Genomic DNA, 19,451 nt, shown 5'->3' on the forward strand with positions numbered 1-19,451 from the left:
GTAACCAGCAAGAAGGAAGTGATGAGGTTGAAAGTATCAGATCATGTTTAAGTTACTTGCTTTGGAGTCTCTCACGAGGGCTCACAAACATGAAGGTGAACAGGCTGTAATGAAGGGGAAGGATACAGAGAACATGTGAGGCATACATTTGAATTTCTGTATTCAAAAACATATTTGATTAAATAGCTTTAATTGACAGCAAGAAGTCGCTATAGTGATCTTTCTGGAAGAATTAACGAACACGAAGACACAATAATTCGATTTTTTTTTTTTCTTTTTTTTCCAGGTGCATGTAAACGTACTGAGGTCACTGGTTTGAATCCCCTGGTTTGACTAGGGTGCTTTGAACAAGCACCTAAACTCCCCAAAATACTCCTTCCCCACTCCTCCACGTCTTCATACTACTCTGTGTATTTGTGTACAAATGCGCAGGTTAAGCGCAAAGGACACATTCCCTGCACGTGTGCCCAATAAAACGGATTTAGATCGAGATAACTAAAACTAGTTTCGACTCTTATTTCGAAAAGTTGACGGCGGAAGTCGGAAGTTGAATCTGCTTCTCCTGCAGCAGTAACTTTCGCTTCGCTCCTTCACAACAAGATGGACTGGAATGAAGACGGGAATGTGAGTCGGTCTATGTTTATTCGCTTCTATTATTCCCACTGCTACATGGCTGCTCGTTTATCGATCTCATATCTGGCAGACGGACTGTTTTCTGCTGCTGTTTCCGTAGCGTGTTGTTAGCAGAGGCCAGCTAGCTTCATTTTAGCATATGGGGCAAGTTGGTGTCACACGGAAATTAACTACCTGTGCAGACCGATGCACATCGAGATAAATCAAATGTCAATTGTCTTCACGTATTCAGTGGGTGTAGTTAACATGTTGCTAGTTACCGGACGTTAATTAGCAGCTAGCTAGTAAGCTAATTTCCTTCCTGTTCCCGCATCAGCGTCCACGTTTCACAAAGTCTTTCTTCGTTTGACATTAAGGGTGGACGATACTGCAAAATCTGGTATCGATCCGATACCAAGTAAATACAGGGGCAGTTTTGCAGATACCGGTACTTTTCACGTACAAAAATAGCTACTTTCATGTAGAACAATGCATCATCATTATCCATATTTGAATGAAAATAAAATATATATATATATACAGTGATGCTTGAATGATTTTGTTTTTAATTAGTTTCCATAATTATGATTTCAAACCAGATAAAAAATATAACAAGATAAAACGTACAACAACATAACAAAGTAACATAATAAATTATAACAACAAATGCAGTGTTTGTGTCTATAGCTGTGGAATAACACCAAACAGAGGGAGAGGGGCAGTGTTTGCGGGATTGATGCGCCCACCACTGTTTGACATAATGATGCACTCACAGCTAAGGCCAAAACCTTTCGTCATCTTTACACATTATTACGAAGCCAGAGTCCTCCCTTTTAAATGTCCTAGTTCAGCTAAACCCACGTGAGTTTATTTTTACAGCCAGAGTTACAGGGTTTCTGTGGAGTCATAAAAAGCCGAAAATTTGATAGTCCCAATTTGAGGCCTTACAAAGACTTAAATACGAGCATATTGTGCATTGTAGGTCTTAAATTACATTTAGTCAAGTCTTAAATCCTCACGTCCATTTACCACTTACTACCACATGTGCTTTTTGTTTAATACGTTGGTGGCATTCGCAGTTAGTTCCCTGTAGTTATTTATGAAATATAACTACGAAGAATCCAGATTTCAGCCCGGTTCTGAATGTGCAGTATGACCTCCTGTGGTCCACGGCCTGCCATGTTTGTGTTTGTCTTTATTTATTTTATTGTTTTATTGTTGTTGTTTGCACTTACAACTTACGATCAAAGGAAGAGCAGTAAACAGTTAAAAAGATGTGCCCCACGGGGATGTCCTGAGTTAACAGTTAAATGACAATAGATTTGGTTATTTTGAAAGTAATTCTGGGTCTCTGATGGTCCTTGTTATCGTACTTCGTGCAGGTCTTAATTTTTACCCATAATGGTATTTCAAGGGTCTTAAAAAGTAGATTTCACTTGATCACAATATGACAGCCAGTATTAACATTTATTTTTAATCTAGATTGATAAAAAGAAATTGCATCCAGGCGATCCAGGTAGAAGACCAGATCAGCTGCAGTAGTAAATATGTAGTTCAGCCCTCAAATACAAAGTCCACCTATTAAGACACTCACAACAACTATAACTACAGATTTGTATTTACCAAAATATCACCAAAAATAGTATGAATGGTTTATTACCAATCACCTAAAGTCCTTTGCCTTTAATTTTCTTTGCACAGCAACTAGAAAATATGTCACCGCCAATGTGACTAATCCACTGTTTTAGACAGCCAGCGGAACAGCAACATTCAGCAACTAATCCATTCAGAGGCTCCAACCAAAGAGTGTTTTTCACTTTTGTTTGATAGGCCGTTAATTAATGCAGAAATTATTTGTTGACAGGAAGTTGTATAGCCTGTAGCTCTAAAACTCTCTGTGACCAGTCAGTCATCATGTTTATATGGCGAGTTTTTACTCAACCCAATCAATCATTGTGTGTGCGATCCAAATTTAGCTGTTTACACAGACACTAAAGATTCAGAATTCAAATCAGTAAAAGAAAACGACCAAGATCGAGCTATGTTTCCGTCCTGGAAAGTCATCACACCAGGTTTATCCAATGTGGCGCAAATATGTTATTAGGAGTTAATATTTTCCTGTTGAACATATTATCAAAGGCTTTTATGCGACTGCTCTTATTTGATTGCTAATGCCCTCGGATTGGCTCAGTCCGCTCTGGTATTATTATTCTACTCTGGATGATTATATTATATGATTATTATGATTGGGCTATTATCCCTATTATAGGTGGTGTATTAGCGTCCACGTAAGCACAGCCAGTGAGGATAATCTGTATGAAAATTATGATTGACATGGATTTTGGGATACAGTATTTGCTAAGCCATCCAGGGGATAAGCTTCCTCAATATTTAGAGGAAGCATAATATTCATTTTTATGCCATACTGTTTGAGCAATAAAACAAATACCAATTTATGGATTTATTAATATTATAGGAAAGTGATGACGTGCTTTGAAGGTGTCTCTGGGGCTGGTCTTGGAAGTTTCCTTGTAGACCACTTTGGAACAAATCTGTGTGTTTTCCTTTGTGTTGGTGTCGCAGGATCACGGCCATATGCATGGCGGCTGTAAACATGGGCATTCGGGCCATTCCCACAGTCACGGGCCGAGAGCGGCGGCGTTTGGTGGGGTCCCGTTCATGCAGCCTTTTCACGGGCAGTTCGGCAAAAACACAGAGCAGATGGGGGACATCAGCCAGCAGCCGAAGAAACGGTCTCACATGGACGACAGCAGCAGCTGGGACATAGTCAAGGCAACACAGTAAGACATGGAACATTGCCAACTATTTAATATGTTACTTCATCTTTTAATGATAACACAACAGTGGAATAGAGGAAATAACTGTTAATGAGAAGTGGTAGTTGAAAGTTTGTCTCTTCTTTGGTAGCCTGATGTAGATGGTGTGAAATTTGAAAATTTACTAAACACAGGTCATTTTCAAAGGTCTCACAAGGTGCAAAATAAATTTCTTGTCTGCGGTAGACTAAATTTCCCTTTTTGGCTGCCAGAAGATATTTCATAAGAAGATCATTGACTCATAATGTGTTAATTGTAGGGGAAAAGAATGTACCCGAGGTTCAAAGTCTCATGAAACGTCGGAGCTAGGGACTGGCTACTGGCCTGCTCAGTAATTCATGTTTGGCACCATGTCACAATAACTAATTATACACAACTAGGAGTTGTTGACATTAATGTCAGTAAATAAAGACAGAATGTTATCGTATTAGGTTTTGTTTAATTTGGTTTCAGGCTCAGGTTCAGTTTAATTTAGCAGAAGACCAAGATAGACATAATGCTCCAAATGATTAAAGTAAAACCCATAAATGTATGGGTAAAATGTATTGTCCTTTTCATATTTGACAAATTTATCAATGCATCAGACACATATTAACAATATTTTTTTAAGAGGATATGCTGTAGTTTGGTTAAAACATTCCTTATAACGACTTATGCTACAAGAGAAGAGGTCTCTTACCTCGATTTGTTGTGTGCTGCAGCCCACAGAGTATATAAATATACTTTAAAGTATGGAACACAGCTACGCACCCTGTTTCCACATGGTGTGTTTCTGCCACTGATAAGTATTTGATCAGTGTATTTGCACGAGAGTTGTTGCGCAACAAAACTCAAGGATTGCGCAAAAGTCTACACAGATGTGTTTCATTTGCAGTTAGAGTGAGTGGTTTTACTCTTTTACACAGTTAATGTTCGTAAAATAAAAGAAACACGTGTCAGAGATGTATCGGCGATGTAAATGCTGCACAGGCCTGTCGACATGCTCCAGTTGAGATTAGTCACTCTAGTAGGTGGCGCAAACTTGAAGAGCAGGCTGGCAGAGGTGCTGTAGAGCAAAGGTCATTCCTTCGTAAAGCAGGAGAACAAAAAGATAAGAATCTCCATAGCTGCTGCTGCTGCTTTTCTGTCCGTTCATCTCCCCCATGTGTCAGTGCCATGAAAACCATGTGTTCAACTCCCTTTGAAGGAACCTGCAGTTGACATCTTTCAGTGACCTTTCATTCTGCTGGTTTCTGTTGAACATATATTTCTTGTTTGTTGGATTTAATGCATTTGTCAGTTTTTTATTTTCAGGGCACCGCTTAGTTTAAATAGTCTGTTAATTAGCACAATATTCTGGTTTATTAAGTATGTTCTACCCTCCATAGAACAAGTGGTTACAGAAAATGAATGAATGCGTGAATGAATAAGTGTTGTCTTCTTCGTCTCAGGTTTGGTATCCTTGATCGCTGTAAGGAGCTGGTGGAGGCGGGATACGACGTGAGGCAGCCGGACAAGGAGAACGTCACTTTGCTGCACTGGGCGGCTATAAACAACCGCTTAGAGCTGGTCAAGTAAGATGTCGTCTCTGTCTCAGAACAATTAGAAATGCACAGAGACGGGAGGAGTCTAGTTTTCATACTCTGCAAAGCATTCGACTGTGACTAAGTTGTCATATTTCTCCTGTGGTGGCAGTGACTTGTGTCGGGTAGTTTCTCAGGATTTGGCCAAAGCTCTTCTGTCTATTTTTGGTAATGTTTGTGGTGTAAACGCAGGTGACATTTAGTCACATCTTAGTATGATGTGGCAGTGTGTTAAACGAGACATAGAAACCAGCTCTATTTTTATCACTAGATGAAGCACTATTGAACAGAAAGAAATAGCTACACATTATAAGATCCAGCTGATTCACTGGGTCCCTCCCACCTGTCTTCTCAGGTATTACATTTCCAAAGGGGCGATCGTTGATCAGCTCGGAGGAGATCTCAGCTCCACTCCACTCCACTGGGCAATCAGGTGACTGTATGACCATGAAGACTCTATAGCTACATGTTAGCAGTGAATAAATGATGAGTGACTTTAGATACTCAGACATACTGTTTTGATTTGCACGTGTCTCGTATTGTTTGAGTTTAATATATTTTCCAGACTTTACTCATCACAGTTAAAAAGCAGATGTTCTTCAGACTTCAATTGTTCACTTATTTGTGGCGTAAACCTGCATGTGTTTTTATCACCGATCAGGCAGGGTCACCTCCCCATGGTGATCCAGCTGATGAGGTACGGAGCAGACCCGTCCATCTCCGACGGAGAAGGTTACCGTGCTCTCCACCTCGCCATCCTCTTCCAACACATGGCAATAGCAGCTTATCTTATGGCTAAGGGACAGGTCAGACTGCTTTTACCTCAGTTTGTTTTTCCACATTGCATGCACGCAAGTTCAAGCTTGTGTTTGTCCAGATGGCAAACGTCTTGCTTTTATCTCGACCTCCAGGAAGTTGATGGGCCTGACTGCAACGGACAGACTCCACTGATGTTAGCAGCCCAGAAGATTATTGGGTAAGCGCCTCACTTCTTCACAGACTTGCTTTGAACATTAATAAGCAGCGCTGTGTAATCAGAGAATAGTCGTTTGTTTCTCCCAGATATGACTTGATTAAAAAAAGTTAAAGATCGAGTGCGTTAAATTAACCCAATTTAACCCAAGTTATTAAAAAAGTAATTGCAGCCTCTGTTAATCTTTCTTCTTAATAAAAGCAAAATTAAGGCTTAAACTCTTCAAAATAAATCATTTAAGCAAAATTTGAAGTAAGTGGGCTGTTAATCATCTAATATAAATCTAATAAGTCTTGGCCTCCTGACGTTCATTTTGAAAGAGGGTGTTAACAAAGAATAGATCATGTTGTTTTTCTGTCGCAGGCCTGAGCCCACAAACTTCTTAATCAAAAATAATGCTTCTGTGAGCGCTGTGGACAAGGTGAACAGGAACACTCCTCTGCACTGTGCCGTGCTGGCAGGAAATGTGGACGCTGCCCACATTCTGCTGGAGGCCGGGGCCGGCGTGGACGCAGAAAACATTAACGTGAGCTCCGCAAAACTCTCGCAGACAGAGCTACTTTCATTCATTAACCACAGTGTGAGTTGTCTTTTAAAAGCAGCAGAGTTAAGAATCAGCCCTCAGTGCGTTTTTAATCATTCTTCCTCAGGGTCACACACCCATCGACTTGGCGCACCAGGTACACAGCCCTCTGCTCATCCACATGCTCAACCACATCAAACAGGAGAGGGTTCGCGCTAACTTTCGCTGTCTGCGGTTCTTGAACAGATACAAGGTACACTGACGCCAAAGAGCAGACATCTGAAATTACAAGCGTTAACCTCCTGGTGAGATAAGACCGACGGTAGCCTCCTCCTCTGATGATGATCCTCTTTTTTTTTTCCCTCCCAGGTCATTCTGCAGTTTTTACTCTGCACTGGCATAATTGGAAGTGTTGCTGCAATACTTGACATGAACTCTGACTCCTGGCTACTCAAAGGGATCCTGTTGGCCTGTGTAATCGGTGTGTTCAATCTGGCCTCAAGGTAAGGACAGGTTTCTGCTGAGGTACCGTTCAGATCCGGTATCGACGTGCATCCTGAGTGATCTAATTACAGTTATCCAGCTTTAAGTGCATGTATTCACACCTAGCATTAAAATTCATCTTGATCTTGAGCGACCACTTGATCCGCTTTCAGCTTTGCACACCGTATGCAAATAAACACCAACATCCTTTGTGGTGCGGTAGAACGACTGCATTAGTCATTTTGAGATTTTTGTGGGTGAGGTAAGTCGTCCAATCCCAAATGTGCCCTCAACGTGTCTGAGGTGCGTTCATACCAATATTCTGAGCTGGTTACTAGCAGATCACTCAGGACTGAATAGTGCCTGACATGCTATGCAGACAGTTTTGAATCAAATGTACACGCTGAACTTGGTTGTTGGTGATTTAATAAAACATCATTTTGTCAAACAGGAATTTCCCAAGTCCAGCCTTTCAGACGCTCCTACCATCTACAACTCTCATGGCCTCGATTTTATGGATGCTCGTCACCTGGTGCCTCTGGTTCCTGCCAGATATCCTTTCTAAAGTAAAAGCGTATGAATGTCCATGCATGGTGTCTCTGTTAAACAGGTCATTGGGACCATTGGGACTCAGCATAGCTTTAATATTTCCAAAACAAATCTTTTTGTGCCTAATCAGAATGATTTGTTTTAGGGGCATGTGCAGGTCCGATCAAGGCATAAATACGGCCTTTGAATATAAGGCTGGTGAACATAATCTTTACACCATCTGGAGGCAGACGGAGAGAAGTTTCAACAGTCATCATGACAGACAGGAAATAGATAGAGATGTAACGGCTGCGCAGCGTTTTCTGAGTTCAGTTTCTCATAAACTTTGCAGCTGAGTTACTTTCAGTTTGAAATTGAAAGGAACTCGGCTGATATGATATCAATAGTTTTTCTTAACTTTAAACCCCACTTGGACCAAGCGCCACAGTTCAGGTATTGTTCACGCTGAACGCCACTGCTCTGTTCTACTACTACCTCCGCACCTGCAGGACCGACCCAGGTTTCCTCAAAGCAACGGAAGAAGAGAAGAAAATGGTGGGACGCCTGAGGACAGATAATTTTATATCTCTCGTGTAAATGTTTCAAGCTTGACTGAGATATGTCTTTGTTCATCTGTGTCGTTAGAGTGTGTTGCTGTTAGCTGAAGCTGGCTGCCTGGACCCCAGGATATTTTGCACGTCTTGTATGGTGAGGCTCTGCACACAAAACACTGGACCATCTGTATACGTCATCAGTCTCATGTATCATGCATCACCTCGTGTCATATATAGGGATGGGCATCCAACTGGTTCAGTTCATCGACATCATTATCCTTCATGCTTATCGATCCCTTATCTTTTCATAACGATTCTTTACGTCGAAGCACCTTATTCATTCCTTGTAATGACAAGGAAGACGCGATGGAGAGACTGAGGCGGTCGAAACAGGCGGCAACCTCCTGATCTGAGCGATGAAGCCTGTGCACAAGTGCAAAAAGCTGCAGTTCATTGAGTGACCACTTGAAGCAGGCCCCAAAAGGAAGCAAATCCCCATAGACCCCCATGTTAAAAAGCCCTTGACAGCAATATTAAAAATATTACAGCCCGGTACAAAAAACTATTCAGGTCTCAATAGTTTATTTCACTATTCATTGAGTGGGCGGGTCTCAACATCTAGGCTGCTTTAACTCCGCCCCAACACAACATCCATGTCCATATTTAGTGAATCGCCGTGTGGACATAGTGAAGCTCATCCAACATGGCGACCGCAGACTCCGTCCACTTCTGGCTTCATTTTCGAGCTTCAGAATCCAGTGGGTGACGTCACAATGGGTTTGTCCATAGTACGTACAGTCAGCGGGTCGGGAGTGTGGCTTCACTTCACCGGAATGGACTACAGCAGCGCAGCATGCAATTTATGCAGCACTGTAACTTCAAGCAACACACCCAACATGCTGAAGCCTTTGTGGATGATGAGACAGAGAGAGAGAGAGAGAGACAGTGACTGATTTCCTGTTTGGTTACTTACACAAGCTCTTAACTCTTCTTTAGAACTCAACAAATCTGCTGTTGTTTACGTGAAAGCCTGCTGTTTCTAAAGCAAAAAAAATCACAGGAAGAAACTGATAAGGGACTCGATAAGGAATCGGATCGATAAGCAGAATTGATAATGGCATCGGTATCAATAAAATGTTATTAATGCCCATCCCTGCTCAAGGTTTCTTCCTGTTAGAAGGGAGTGTTTCCCTGCCAGGTCCGGGAATTCCTGGCTCTGGGATCAGTAAATTATTTTTGAGTAAATATTTAACATGGTCATCTTCCTTTAATGACTGTTTTATTGTTTGACAGGTAAAGAAACCAATGAGGACGTCTCACTGCTTCACCTGTGATTCCTGTGTGGCGAAGCAGGACCACCACTGCGTCTGGACCAACAGCTGCATCGGTATGAAACACTGGTGACTATAACATTCAGAAGATGCGGTACCACTTGACTGAAAACTATGACTGTGTTCATGTGCAGGGTCCACAAATTCTCTTTAAAAAGAATTTTAAAAGTTCTGGGGTTTGGATCGTATAACTTTGAAACAAAAACGATTAGGAAATTTAGATCCATACATCAAAACTTGCAGCCTGCAAGTGCATCGACTCAAGCAAAGCAGATGAAGAACTTGCAGCTCTAACTTTGCAATACTGAAGAAAAATCTAAGCAGAAGGTCTGAATTGTCCACCAAGTGGTTATATTGAAATTACTGATGTAATCATCCACATTTAAAATCCTAAATGTCAAACATATTTATCAATGCAGCCCTAATTAATCCACGAGTAGTTCTGGAGTAATTCACATTACCAGACAGTCTGTGCCAACCTCTGCACTAAGCAAAGTCCCAGCTGGATCTGTCCAGTGATTACTGGCAAGGGTGAATTGGCAGTGAGTCATTCCAAAACTTATCTGAGCCATGCTTTAGATAAATGTTTCAAAACTTCTACAGACTTTATTTTTTTGTTTTTATTTTTTTTATAAAATACATTACTTTATAAACATTATTGAAAAGTGTAAGGGCCAAGTATAGCTACTGATTTCTTGAATCATTTCCATTCTGATTCACAGGATTTTGTTCAGTTTGATTCAGTATAAATTCATTTAGAGATATTTCGGTTTCAAAACAACTTTACTAACAACGGGTCTAAAATGGTCCCTGAAATTTGTGGTATTTCCTCACTTTTATTTTGTCCAGCGTGTCTCTGTCGACATGCTTTTTATTTTTAATCCATAATGCTGCCATCACCTTTCTGGCCTGACGGAGCTCTCGGACTTGGTGCTTCTGTCATGTTTTAGATCTGCCTCACATGTGGAATAATCTCGTTGCACACTCACATGAAAATGCAGCGAGATTTCTACTGCGCATGAAATGGCATATATTTTAAAATTCGATCCAATTAGGAATAGCAGCTGCGTTTATTCAATTAAAGCCTTCTGTGTAATTTTCCCACACCTGATTGATGTGAATGTCATGTTTATTCTCTTCCAGGTGCGAGGAACCATCACTTCTTTGTCCTCTTCCTGTTCTCCCTCATGATGTTGGGGGCCTGGATGTTTTACGCTTGTCTTATGTGTGAGTGCCAGGACAACAGTGTAACCACGGTATCTGACACCTTAACATGTGTTCACACTGGATGTATGCGTTTCTTTCAGATTGGTTTACTCACTGCAACCTGAATTATGAAGAGCAGGGCCTGTGGGGCGCTATATCCATCCTGGTCAACTGTTCTCCCTGGCTGCTCTGCATCTTCCTGATGGCTTTCTATTATACTTGCTGGTCTGGTGGGATGCTGGTGTTGCAGCTCTACCAGGTGGGTGACTCTTAAGAGACTCAAACAACTATTTTCAGTAACAGCGTTGAATTAAAAAGAGTATGTGGAGATATTGGTCCTGGTGGAATAATCTGCTGCTTTAGATTGTTTGACGGGACTGTTTTTCTTTGTGTCCCACCAGATTGCATTCCTGGGACTGACCACAGCAGAGCGATTAAATCTGATACTCAACCAGAGGAAACTTAGACAGAATGTCTCCCTCAGGCAGAATCCATACAAGTGAGTGTTCATGGTTTTATTTAACGTTTCTTTACTTAGACCGCACAAAACACATTTTTGGCCGTAACTTGCCACGCACTAGTTATAGCTCTAGATATAATTTCACACACTACAACAAATAGCAGCCAGACCTTCTGTTAAATATGAGATATGATTGGACCATACGTAAGCAGAGAGTTATAGTTTAAGACTGCGTGTCCCTGTCTCCAGGATCCTGGCCCTTTTTGTTTTTCTTCCAGACGGTCTGTTTCAAACCACAACAGAACGCTGCCAAAAATAACAAGACGTAGAGTTCTCTTTCACTGAGTGGTCAAGTGTCTGTACTGTAAAGTCACCTGGGAGAGAACAGTTTAACACGAGTACACCTGGCCAAAAAAAGAAGTCTCCACCAGTCACACACTTTTTGATTACAGCACACATTCGCTGTGGCATTGTTTCAATAAGATGCTTCTGTAATGTCATAAGATTTATTTCCATTCAGTGTTGAATTAGTTTTTCAACAAGCAAAGTCTTCTCCAGAACATCCCAAAGATCCTCAATAGGGTTAAGGTCTGGACTCTGTGGTGGTCAATCCATGAAAATTATGTCTCGTGCTCCCTGAACCACTCTTGCACAGTTTGAGACCAATAAATCCTGGCATTGTCATCCAATGATTGAATGACCTGGTCATTCAGTTTTCAGGTAGTTAGCTGGCCTCATTCTTTGGGGATGATGTCCCCTAGACCCACTGGACCAGTTTGATTTCACCAAATGCTGAAGTCGACCATTGTGATCATTTAGGATTTTTTTTTATGAACATGGTTCCTCACTATCCTTGTAGTTTTTAATCATGTGTTAGAGAGTCCTTACCCCAGTTTAAGTCATTTCTGTTTCAATCTCCTTAGATGTTTTCTCTGCTTAATTCATGTCAATGTTTTAATTGTTTTCAAACAGACTGACATCTTTTTCACAACCACCAGATTTGTCTTTTGACATTGACAAGCCACTCATTGCATAAATTGGGGTTAAATAACTTGTTGCCAGCTGAAAAAATAACCTCCCATGCCATAATTCTCCAATAGGCGGCTCATACAATTAGGACTTTTGGAAAACGTGTTAAAACACTCAAGACTACAAGTAGGCTAATGTGAGGAAAGAGTGAATTCAGGTATGTGTAATAAAAAGTGAGTATATTAATCAGCTGACTGACATTTTCTGATGTTTGCAGTATGGGCATAGTGAGAAACCTGGTGTCTTTCTTCCATCTGCGGTGCTGTGGCCTCTTCAAACCGGCCGTCATCGACTGGACGCAGCAGTTCCCCCCTGGCCGTGACCAGCACATGTTCGGACACACCGACATGGTCTGACCTCCTCCCCTCCCCTCCCTCAGGGTTAAGGGTCAGACTCTAAACTGTGGTTCTGGACCAAATGCACAGATTGTATTTATTTATTTTTTTACATATATTGGCTCCCTGTAAAGAGAAACCACCATGTTGGGAGCTGTGAAAACGTAAAGTATAGATTTAGTTCGACCCGGTTGCTCTGTGTACTGACTGCTGCTGCCTTATACTTGACCAGTGTAAGTAAAAAGAACATCATAAAGGTTTTAGTTTGGGGGACGTTAACAGGATCTTTGAGTTGTAATTGAACTTTTGTGCTGTTTCTATGAACACATTAAGCCTATTTTTTACCATCTGTTCTGATAAAGCAAAGAATCTTTGTATGTGTAAGCACTTGTTTTTATGACTTTTGTAAAAGCTGCATGTGTTAATAATGACCACTATAACATGTCAATAAAGCAATGTTGTGCCTGTCTTCTTAATTGCCTCAGTGTGGACTCAGAGAGGTGGACAAAATAACAGAAACATACTTGTAGATACCAGTCAAAGGCACTGTTAATATCTTATATTGACCCCTTTTGTGTTAGTAAACGCGATGATGTTTTTCTGGGGGTGGGGCTTAGCTGGAGGCAAAACAGTACGCATGAATATTTAGAATACTCTGCCACCTTGTTTTTGACAATGGTGGAAGAAAATGCAGCTTTTTTTTTTTTAACTGAGCATTTATGGTTACTCATTACCCAATGACCGAGAGCGTAACTTGAAAAAGTTACACATTAATAGACAGGACCAGACTGGCCACATGGATGGAGGATCTGACAGTATGGGGACCAAGCATGGACACTTACAAATGAGGCCATGTAAATCTTTAAATGCCTATAATAAGCCTTGAATGGTCATGAACAAGATGTGACTTATAAAGTACCTTGTGTTTTGTGTTGTGCAGACTAATGGCCAAGAGGTTTATGTAAAAGCACAATGTTGTTAGCTGTGTTGTGTTTAGCAACATGTGAAGCAAATGAAACTTGCTGTCGGAAGTATCAGTGTGGCTCATTATACTAACGTTAGCCAAATCTCTAGTGCAAAGCTGTCAAACTCATTTTAGTTTGGGGGCCACATGCATTCCAAGCGCTATATAAAACCAAAGCATCATCATTATTATAATTATTATAACTAACGACAACTCCATACCTTTTCCATTTGTTTTAGTGCAAAGAAGAATAAATAAATTTGGAAAATGTTTACATTTAATAAATTATCCCTTAATAAAGAAAAGAAATTTCTTAAGAAAAGTAAGTGCTATTTGGGAACATTGCTGTTTCATCCTGGGTCTCCAGGTTGTGTTCTGTCCACTTCTGTAACTAAAACAGTTGGCAAATCAGGAACACCGTTTTATTTTCATTATAAAATTGTTGCATGGCCAGATTAGACCCTCTGGCGGGCTGCTTTTGACCCACGGGCCGTATATTAGACACCTGTGCTCTAGAGGGAGCTAGCAAAAGCTATTTCGTGAAGGCACACGTGAGCATTTTTAATGATAACCTCCGTCCAATCCTCTCAAATAGCGCGTTTAACCGCAGGTTTCTACGATCTTTTTCTCGGAGCGGCAGCTGGCCTGTGATAATACTTCAGTGTGGAGCTATTAACAGTAGACTACTTATCCGACTCTGGCAGCTTACACCACAGCAAGATGACATTTTTGATAAAGGTAGGTACTAGCCGATGTGGTTTTTGCCTCCAGCTAACCCCCGTGACGTAGTCGTGACGTGTCAAAACGCTTTGACTTCCTAAAGTCAATGTGATATTTTGTATATTTTTCCCCATTTTATTTTATTTACAGAATCCTTAATTTTTGTAAAATCACTCTGGACGCATTATTTCTCGACCCACGACTTGCGTCATGACTTGAAGGTTGTGAAAATTACAATTTTGCCTCATAGAGTGTTTTTCAGTGTCTGTTGCCACAACTGTAACTCACTTACCGAAATTTTGCCACAGGCTCTCAATGATAATTTTTGAGAGTTTTCTCGATATATCCAGATTTACAGCCTGAGTAGTCTCTAAAGTTTGCTCATAGATTTCATATTGCAGCTCATTTTCTTGTATAGGACATAATGCACCACGTGTGATCTGTATATATGAACATTTGTTGTCTAGTTAGCGGAGCAGTAAGATGATAATAGATCAGTTTGATTTTTATTCAACTTGTTCATTTAATTAAGAATTAAGAATTTAAAGCAGATGCGAGAACAAATGTATATAAAAATCCAACTATATAATTAAACTATTATAGGTAGAGTGGAGGCTATTGTCTAGACATAACTTTATTTTATAGGCTACCAGAACCAAATGTTCACCAAGCGGCTGTAGTTTGGGTCGTACATATTATGAGCAACACTGGCTGAATGATATCATGATATTCTCTCAGTACCAAAAAGTAAACAATCTGATTATCTATCATGGTCTAAACAAAGATTGAACACGACAAGCTTCACCATAAGATGTGAGTTTCTAAGTGGAGGAGTCACCTTCAGACCTTCAGTTTGAGCTCTGTTTATAAGTAACATTTAAAAAAAGCGGGATATCCTACACACGCAGAGAACTAGAGTAACTTGAACATTATAATGACCAGACCATTTTTCCGTAGCAGAGATTTTTCTGTGTCTTGTCGATTCTGATTTAATACTTTTAAATCGCAGCTCTAATTTTAGCTTGCCAGCCTTGTGCTGCACGGCTGCCCACACATAATTGTTCAGGAAAAATGAACTCATCTGTTAATTGCTTGTGGCTTAGAATTTTTTCAGTGTAATTAGTGGCATCACCCTGTAATTTATGAACACAAATAAGATTCTATTAAAAATTAAGTTCAACAAGGTGAAACACCTCTAATTATCTCAATTATCTAATTATTCTCAACCCAACAGCAAACTGATAAAAACAGCTTAATCATCCAATGTATAATTCGTAACGCAAAGAAAAGTACTACCTAAGTTCTGTGATCTGATCTAACGAGAAGTGTATTTTATTAAAGAGGATTAAATCAAATGTTGCTGTACTGAAATAACATTTTTGAAAGAAATAATTAATTTCCAGTCACCCCATTGAGGTTAAAAAAAATAATTTTATTTTGCATTTAACCATCTGTGTAGTCTAAATTTTAGCAAATAAACAGACAACAGTAGCCTTTAAATGTGTGGGTTGTGACACCCTCCAGTGGAGAGGACGCATTCACTCTCGTTCCTCCAACATGGCAGCGTTCCCCAGTCCAAATCCTTTCGGGCCGAAGTTTTTGGCGTAACAAACTGACGGGAAAACCAGAAAACAAGAGTGAGTTAATGAAAAGCTGCAGAGAATACGTCTGTGAAGAGTCTCGACCATTCGGGCCACGGTATATCTAAAACAAAGCCGGAACAAAGATAGGTGGACTTGTTTGAGTTTCCTGTAATGGGTCATTAGAGAAACTTAAACCCAGTTTAATCTGAGTAACATCTTCAAATTCAGCTGAGTCATTACAGACCTTAGTGATGGGATTTTCAAGTGTGCAGATGTTCCAAATAAAACCTAAACTCCCCACCAGTCATTTAGATTTGAAGAAGCAACTTGGATGAAACTTCCCCACCAAACTAAACAGTAAGATGAGTTCAGCTCATTTTATTCATTTGTTTACGACCTAGTCTTCATCTGTGTGTATATTAGTCTGCTGTATTTCCTTACTGTGACCAAAATGTGCAGTCAAACTCTCACCTCACCCTCACTTAGCATTGAAGCCTGTACAGTATGTGTGTGTATGTGTGCGTGTGTTTGTGTGTGTTTGTGTGTACCTTTACAGTACAGCTCTCCATCTTTGTCTGTCACTGTGGTTGACTCCAGGCTTTTACCACACAGGGCGCAGCGGAAACAGGTTTTGTGCCATGGCTAAACAAACGCACAAAGCAAACTTTACTGCATGACTTCACGTGGCAGACGTATCAAAGGTCAAATGCAATGCTGAGTTCTGCAAAGCAAAAGGGGGATGCTCGATGCTTCCTTACCTTCCCCGCTCCCATCACCTTCTCGGCCGCGTAGACCGCCTTTGAGCAGCGGGGGCAGCGGTCTGAACCTCCAAACTTCTGGGAAAACTTACTGGCGTTGGAGTTTGAAGAGGTTGGTGGCGGTTTAGAGCTAGAGAGAAAACACGGTGATCTGTCAGGTCACTGGTGTTTATATCTGTCTTAGTTTTCTAATTTTACTTTTGGGTGTTTTGCCAGTAGTTTAGAACTTCTGTCAGTTCCCAACACGATATAGGTACATGTGCGTATAAAATAAAAATCTGCATGTGAAAAGGCCGCTTATTGAAAGCTGTGACGTGGCTGACTCTGGCTGCGGGGAACACGTACACTTGAGTCTTCACGTCCGCGTTTTCACCAGGAGGATCAGAGCTCAAAGCTCCAGCTCCTTGTCCATATCCATAGCCTTTTGGACCATATTTCTTGCCGTAACAGGACTTGCAGTAAATCTCAGAGTCGTGCGCTGCAACCGTGGTGCTGTCCAGTCCTTTTCTGCAGCTCACTATGAGAAAGACACAACATTTTCCACACAGTACTCACCTTTTTTTTCAACAAGGGCAACTGGACTTGTTTCTTTTAGTTTTCAGGAATGTCACAGTGGAGTAGTGGGCGTTACATAAAGCTGCCACCTAGCCGGTTTTATCAGTCAGCAGCGGCATTACACATAGTCAGATGTCTTGTGTTTCTATTTGTAGGAGGAGAGTGGAGTGTGAGGTGAATGTTCGAGAAAAGATGAACACTTAGCAGATGGATGAGCTTATCGCAGAGACCTTTCCGAGCTCCCGCTGGAGCAGCCAGCCGGATGGAGTTTGTGTGTGTGACAATGTTAAACAAGTACGCGGCGGTCACTGAGTTTGTTTCTCGTGGAGCCACGAGTCTCTGAATTATTACTAAGATTAAAATTATAAAGAGAGATCTGGTCCAGAGGGAGTTTGGACTCTACAAAGAAGAGGAGGAGAGAGGGTGATGGACTGAAAGAAAGAATGAAAGGAAGGAAAAAACTGAAAAAAGACATGAAACACTGATGAAGAAAAAAGAATACAAGAAGGAAATCAAAACAGGACAAGAAAGAAAATAGAAAAGAAAAACTGAGATAAAAGAAAAAAAAATCAGAGGATAGAAATACATAACAGAAAAAGAAAAATGGGGAGGGAAGAAAGAGAGAAAGAAAGCAAGAAATAAATAGAAAGCAAAGTCATGAAAGAGAAAAGAAACAAATAAGAAAGCAAGAAAGAAAGAGGAGCAAGGGGAAACCCAAAATGAAGGAATGATGCCCTGAGTAAAGAAACTGTCATGAAAGTAAAAAAGCGAGAAAAAAGAAAACAGACGCAATGAGACAGAGGTGAACAAAGATCATTGAGGTCACTGAGACACAGAGGAGTGGAGGGTTAGTAGATCGCAGCTCTGATCCTGATGATCCGTCACGAGCCACTGAACTAGAAGCAAGGGGCAGCTCACTGCAGATGAAGCAGGTCTTATGGAAGCTCCTCCCGTTACACTGGATCTCCTCCGCATGGTACACCGTCTTCTCACAGGCCGCACACTTGGCACCTCCTCCCCAGTTTGGCATCTCAGAGAAACCACAGCAAACTAACTATTATTTCCACTGAAATGTTAAGATTCTTGTTACCGTCTGCCGGGTCGCGCAGTGTGACATTGAAGATCAGCGCATGTTTTAGCTGCAGTTGCATGAAACCTAGGAGAAAAACCTGATTTTATTGTTTTGTTTTGTTTATTTGTTTTTTTCACTTGAGGAGTTCGAGCAAAAGTTTTTTTTTTTTTTTTATGTTATAAAAACTACTGTAGACGCAGTGAAGCTTAACTAATTGATTAATCACTGTATCGTTTCTCTCAGATAATTATATAAACTAGAAACAGGTCACCTTCTGCTTCATAAATGATAGAGCAATTTGTTCATTTAATCCTGTAATTAATTAACTGCCTTGAGTTGTATGAGCACGGTGAGCAAACATTTATTTGAAAACATCTCTCAGACAGAATTACATAACTGAAAGAAAGTGCAAATTAATTTGTCTGTGTTACAAATGAAGAAAATTCCTCAAGTTTTACTCTGGAGTTAAACCTTAAATCTCAAAACAAGACTTGTTAAATAAGTAAGTTACACAGTCAGTAAACACATAGAGCAATCACACGCTCATCTTAAATCTAACCACCTCTCCATATTGTCTTTACCTGTGAAAAGTGACATTTATTCCCTTTTTTTTTTTTTTTTTAACTTGAGTCTTGATAAAATCATGTTTTGCCCTAAACAAACGCCAACACAGAGTTACACAGATCTGGCTCTCATCCCTGATGGTTTTACGTCACTATAATTCTTCTAATTTTTCTGTAGCGTCCACCTAAAAACGGCCGTTTTTGAGGCTGCGCTGCCCCGGCCTGGCCTTCTGTCTGACATTCCTGCTCCCGCTCTTATCGTGAGTCGCCCATCACCTCACCGCACCGGTATGTGTTATTCCAGGAGTAGAGGCTTTACTGAGCCACTGGACACACAAAAGCCAAACTGCAACTACCTCCATCAAACTCAACTGGACATTTCTGAATATCGTTGAGACTAATCAGAAATCTATCTTGTGGCGTTCAGTTGAAATAGAAATGTAAATCAAATTCTACCTCTACCTCTGTGCTGTAATTGGCCTCTCAGCTGGAAGCAGGACACTTAAGTTCAACGTGGCCTTACCTCGAGTCCAAGCCTGAGCGCCTCAGTTCCTGGCGTGGCAGCGAACGCTCCTGGTCGGTTTATATACGGTCCAACGTACCATCACCACAGTCCACCGGTGACGCCTGAATGAAACTATCCTCCTAAAATAACTTGTGACAGAGCAGAGCCCTCTGACCCTTCATCACAGGCTGAAAGAGGCCTGAGCATCAGCCACCACTCAGAGGTTTGCTCTGGACCAGAAACAAAAGTCAGGCCGACAGCTGCAGGGCAGCGAAGCGCCGACACGTGTTACGGGATT

The 19,451-nt window shown here is 40.9% G+C and overlaps 2 protein-coding genes across 2 annotated transcripts; one reads left to right on the top strand and one right to left on the bottom strand.

Moving 5' to 3' along the window:
- Window positions 1-537: 537 nt before the first annotated feature.
- On the top strand, window positions 538-12,909 carry zdhhc13 (zinc finger DHHC-type palmitoyltransferase 13). The gene is made up of 17 exons (XM_047581563.1): window positions 538-624; window positions 3,196-3,413; window positions 4,880-5,002; window positions 5,367-5,444; window positions 5,673-5,817; window positions 5,923-5,987; window positions 6,348-6,510; window positions 6,635-6,760; window positions 6,877-7,010; window positions 7,442-7,542; window positions 7,949-8,073; window positions 8,164-8,226; window positions 9,366-9,459; window positions 10,547-10,630; window positions 10,711-10,868; window positions 11,011-11,108; window positions 12,316-12,909. Exons 1-17 carry the CDS (start codon window positions 601-603, stop codon window positions 12,452-12,454), a joined length of 1,938 nt encoding a protein of 645 aa, XP_047437519.1. The 5' UTR covers window positions 538-600; the 3' UTR covers window positions 12,455-12,909.
- Window positions 12,910-15,528: 2,619 nt separating this feature from the next.
- Window positions 15,529-19,306, bottom strand: csrp3 (cysteine and glycine-rich protein 3 (cardiac LIM protein)). Its single transcript, XM_047581645.1, has 6 exons — window positions 19,172-19,306; window positions 17,932-18,043; window positions 16,804-16,975; window positions 16,459-16,588; window positions 16,249-16,342; window positions 15,529-15,729 (listed from the first exon to the last, which is right to left on the bottom strand). Exons 2-6 carry the CDS (start codon window positions 18,041-18,043, stop codon window positions 15,656-15,658), a joined length of 582 nt encoding a protein of 193 aa, XP_047437601.1. The 5' UTR covers window positions 19,172-19,306; the 3' UTR covers window positions 15,529-15,655.
- Window positions 19,307-19,451: the final 145 nt, after the last annotated feature.

This window comes from Mugil cephalus, chromosome 3, assembly GCF_022458985.1.
Source record: "Mugil cephalus isolate CIBA_MC_2020 chromosome 3, CIBA_Mcephalus_1.1, whole genome shotgun sequence".
Taxonomy (NCBI): domain Eukaryota; kingdom Metazoa; phylum Chordata; class Actinopteri; order Mugiliformes; family Mugilidae; genus Mugil; species Mugil cephalus.

What these genes read in the sequence shown, in the direction of transcription:
- zdhhc13 (XM_047581563.1), top strand. Translation starts at nt 601, where the DNA reads ATGGACTGGAATGAAGACGGGAAT. An exon ending in GACATAGTCAAGGCAACACA is followed by an intron (nt 3,414 to 4,879) that starts GTAAGACATGGA and finishes TCTTCGTCTCAG; the next exon opens with GTTTGGTATCCTTGATCGCT. An exon ending in CTCAGGCAGAATCCATACAA is followed by an intron (nt 11,109 to 12,315) that starts GTGAGTGTTCAT and finishes TGATGTTTGCAG; the next exon opens with TATGGGCATAGTGAGAAACC.
- csrp3 (XM_047581645.1), bottom strand. Translation starts at nt 18,043, where the DNA reads ATGCCAAACTGGGGAGGAGGTGCCAAGTGTGCGGCCTGTGAGAAGACG. An exon ending in TAAGACCTGCTTCATCTGCA is followed by an intron (nt 16,976 to 17,931) that starts GTGAGCTGCCCC and finishes TCTTTCTCATAG; the next exon opens with TGAGCTGCAGAAAAGGACTG. An exon ending in GCGGACGTGAAGACTCAAGT is followed by an intron (nt 16,589 to 16,803) that starts GTACGTGTTCCC and finishes TTTTCTCTCTAG; the next exon opens with CTCTAAACCGCCACCAACCT.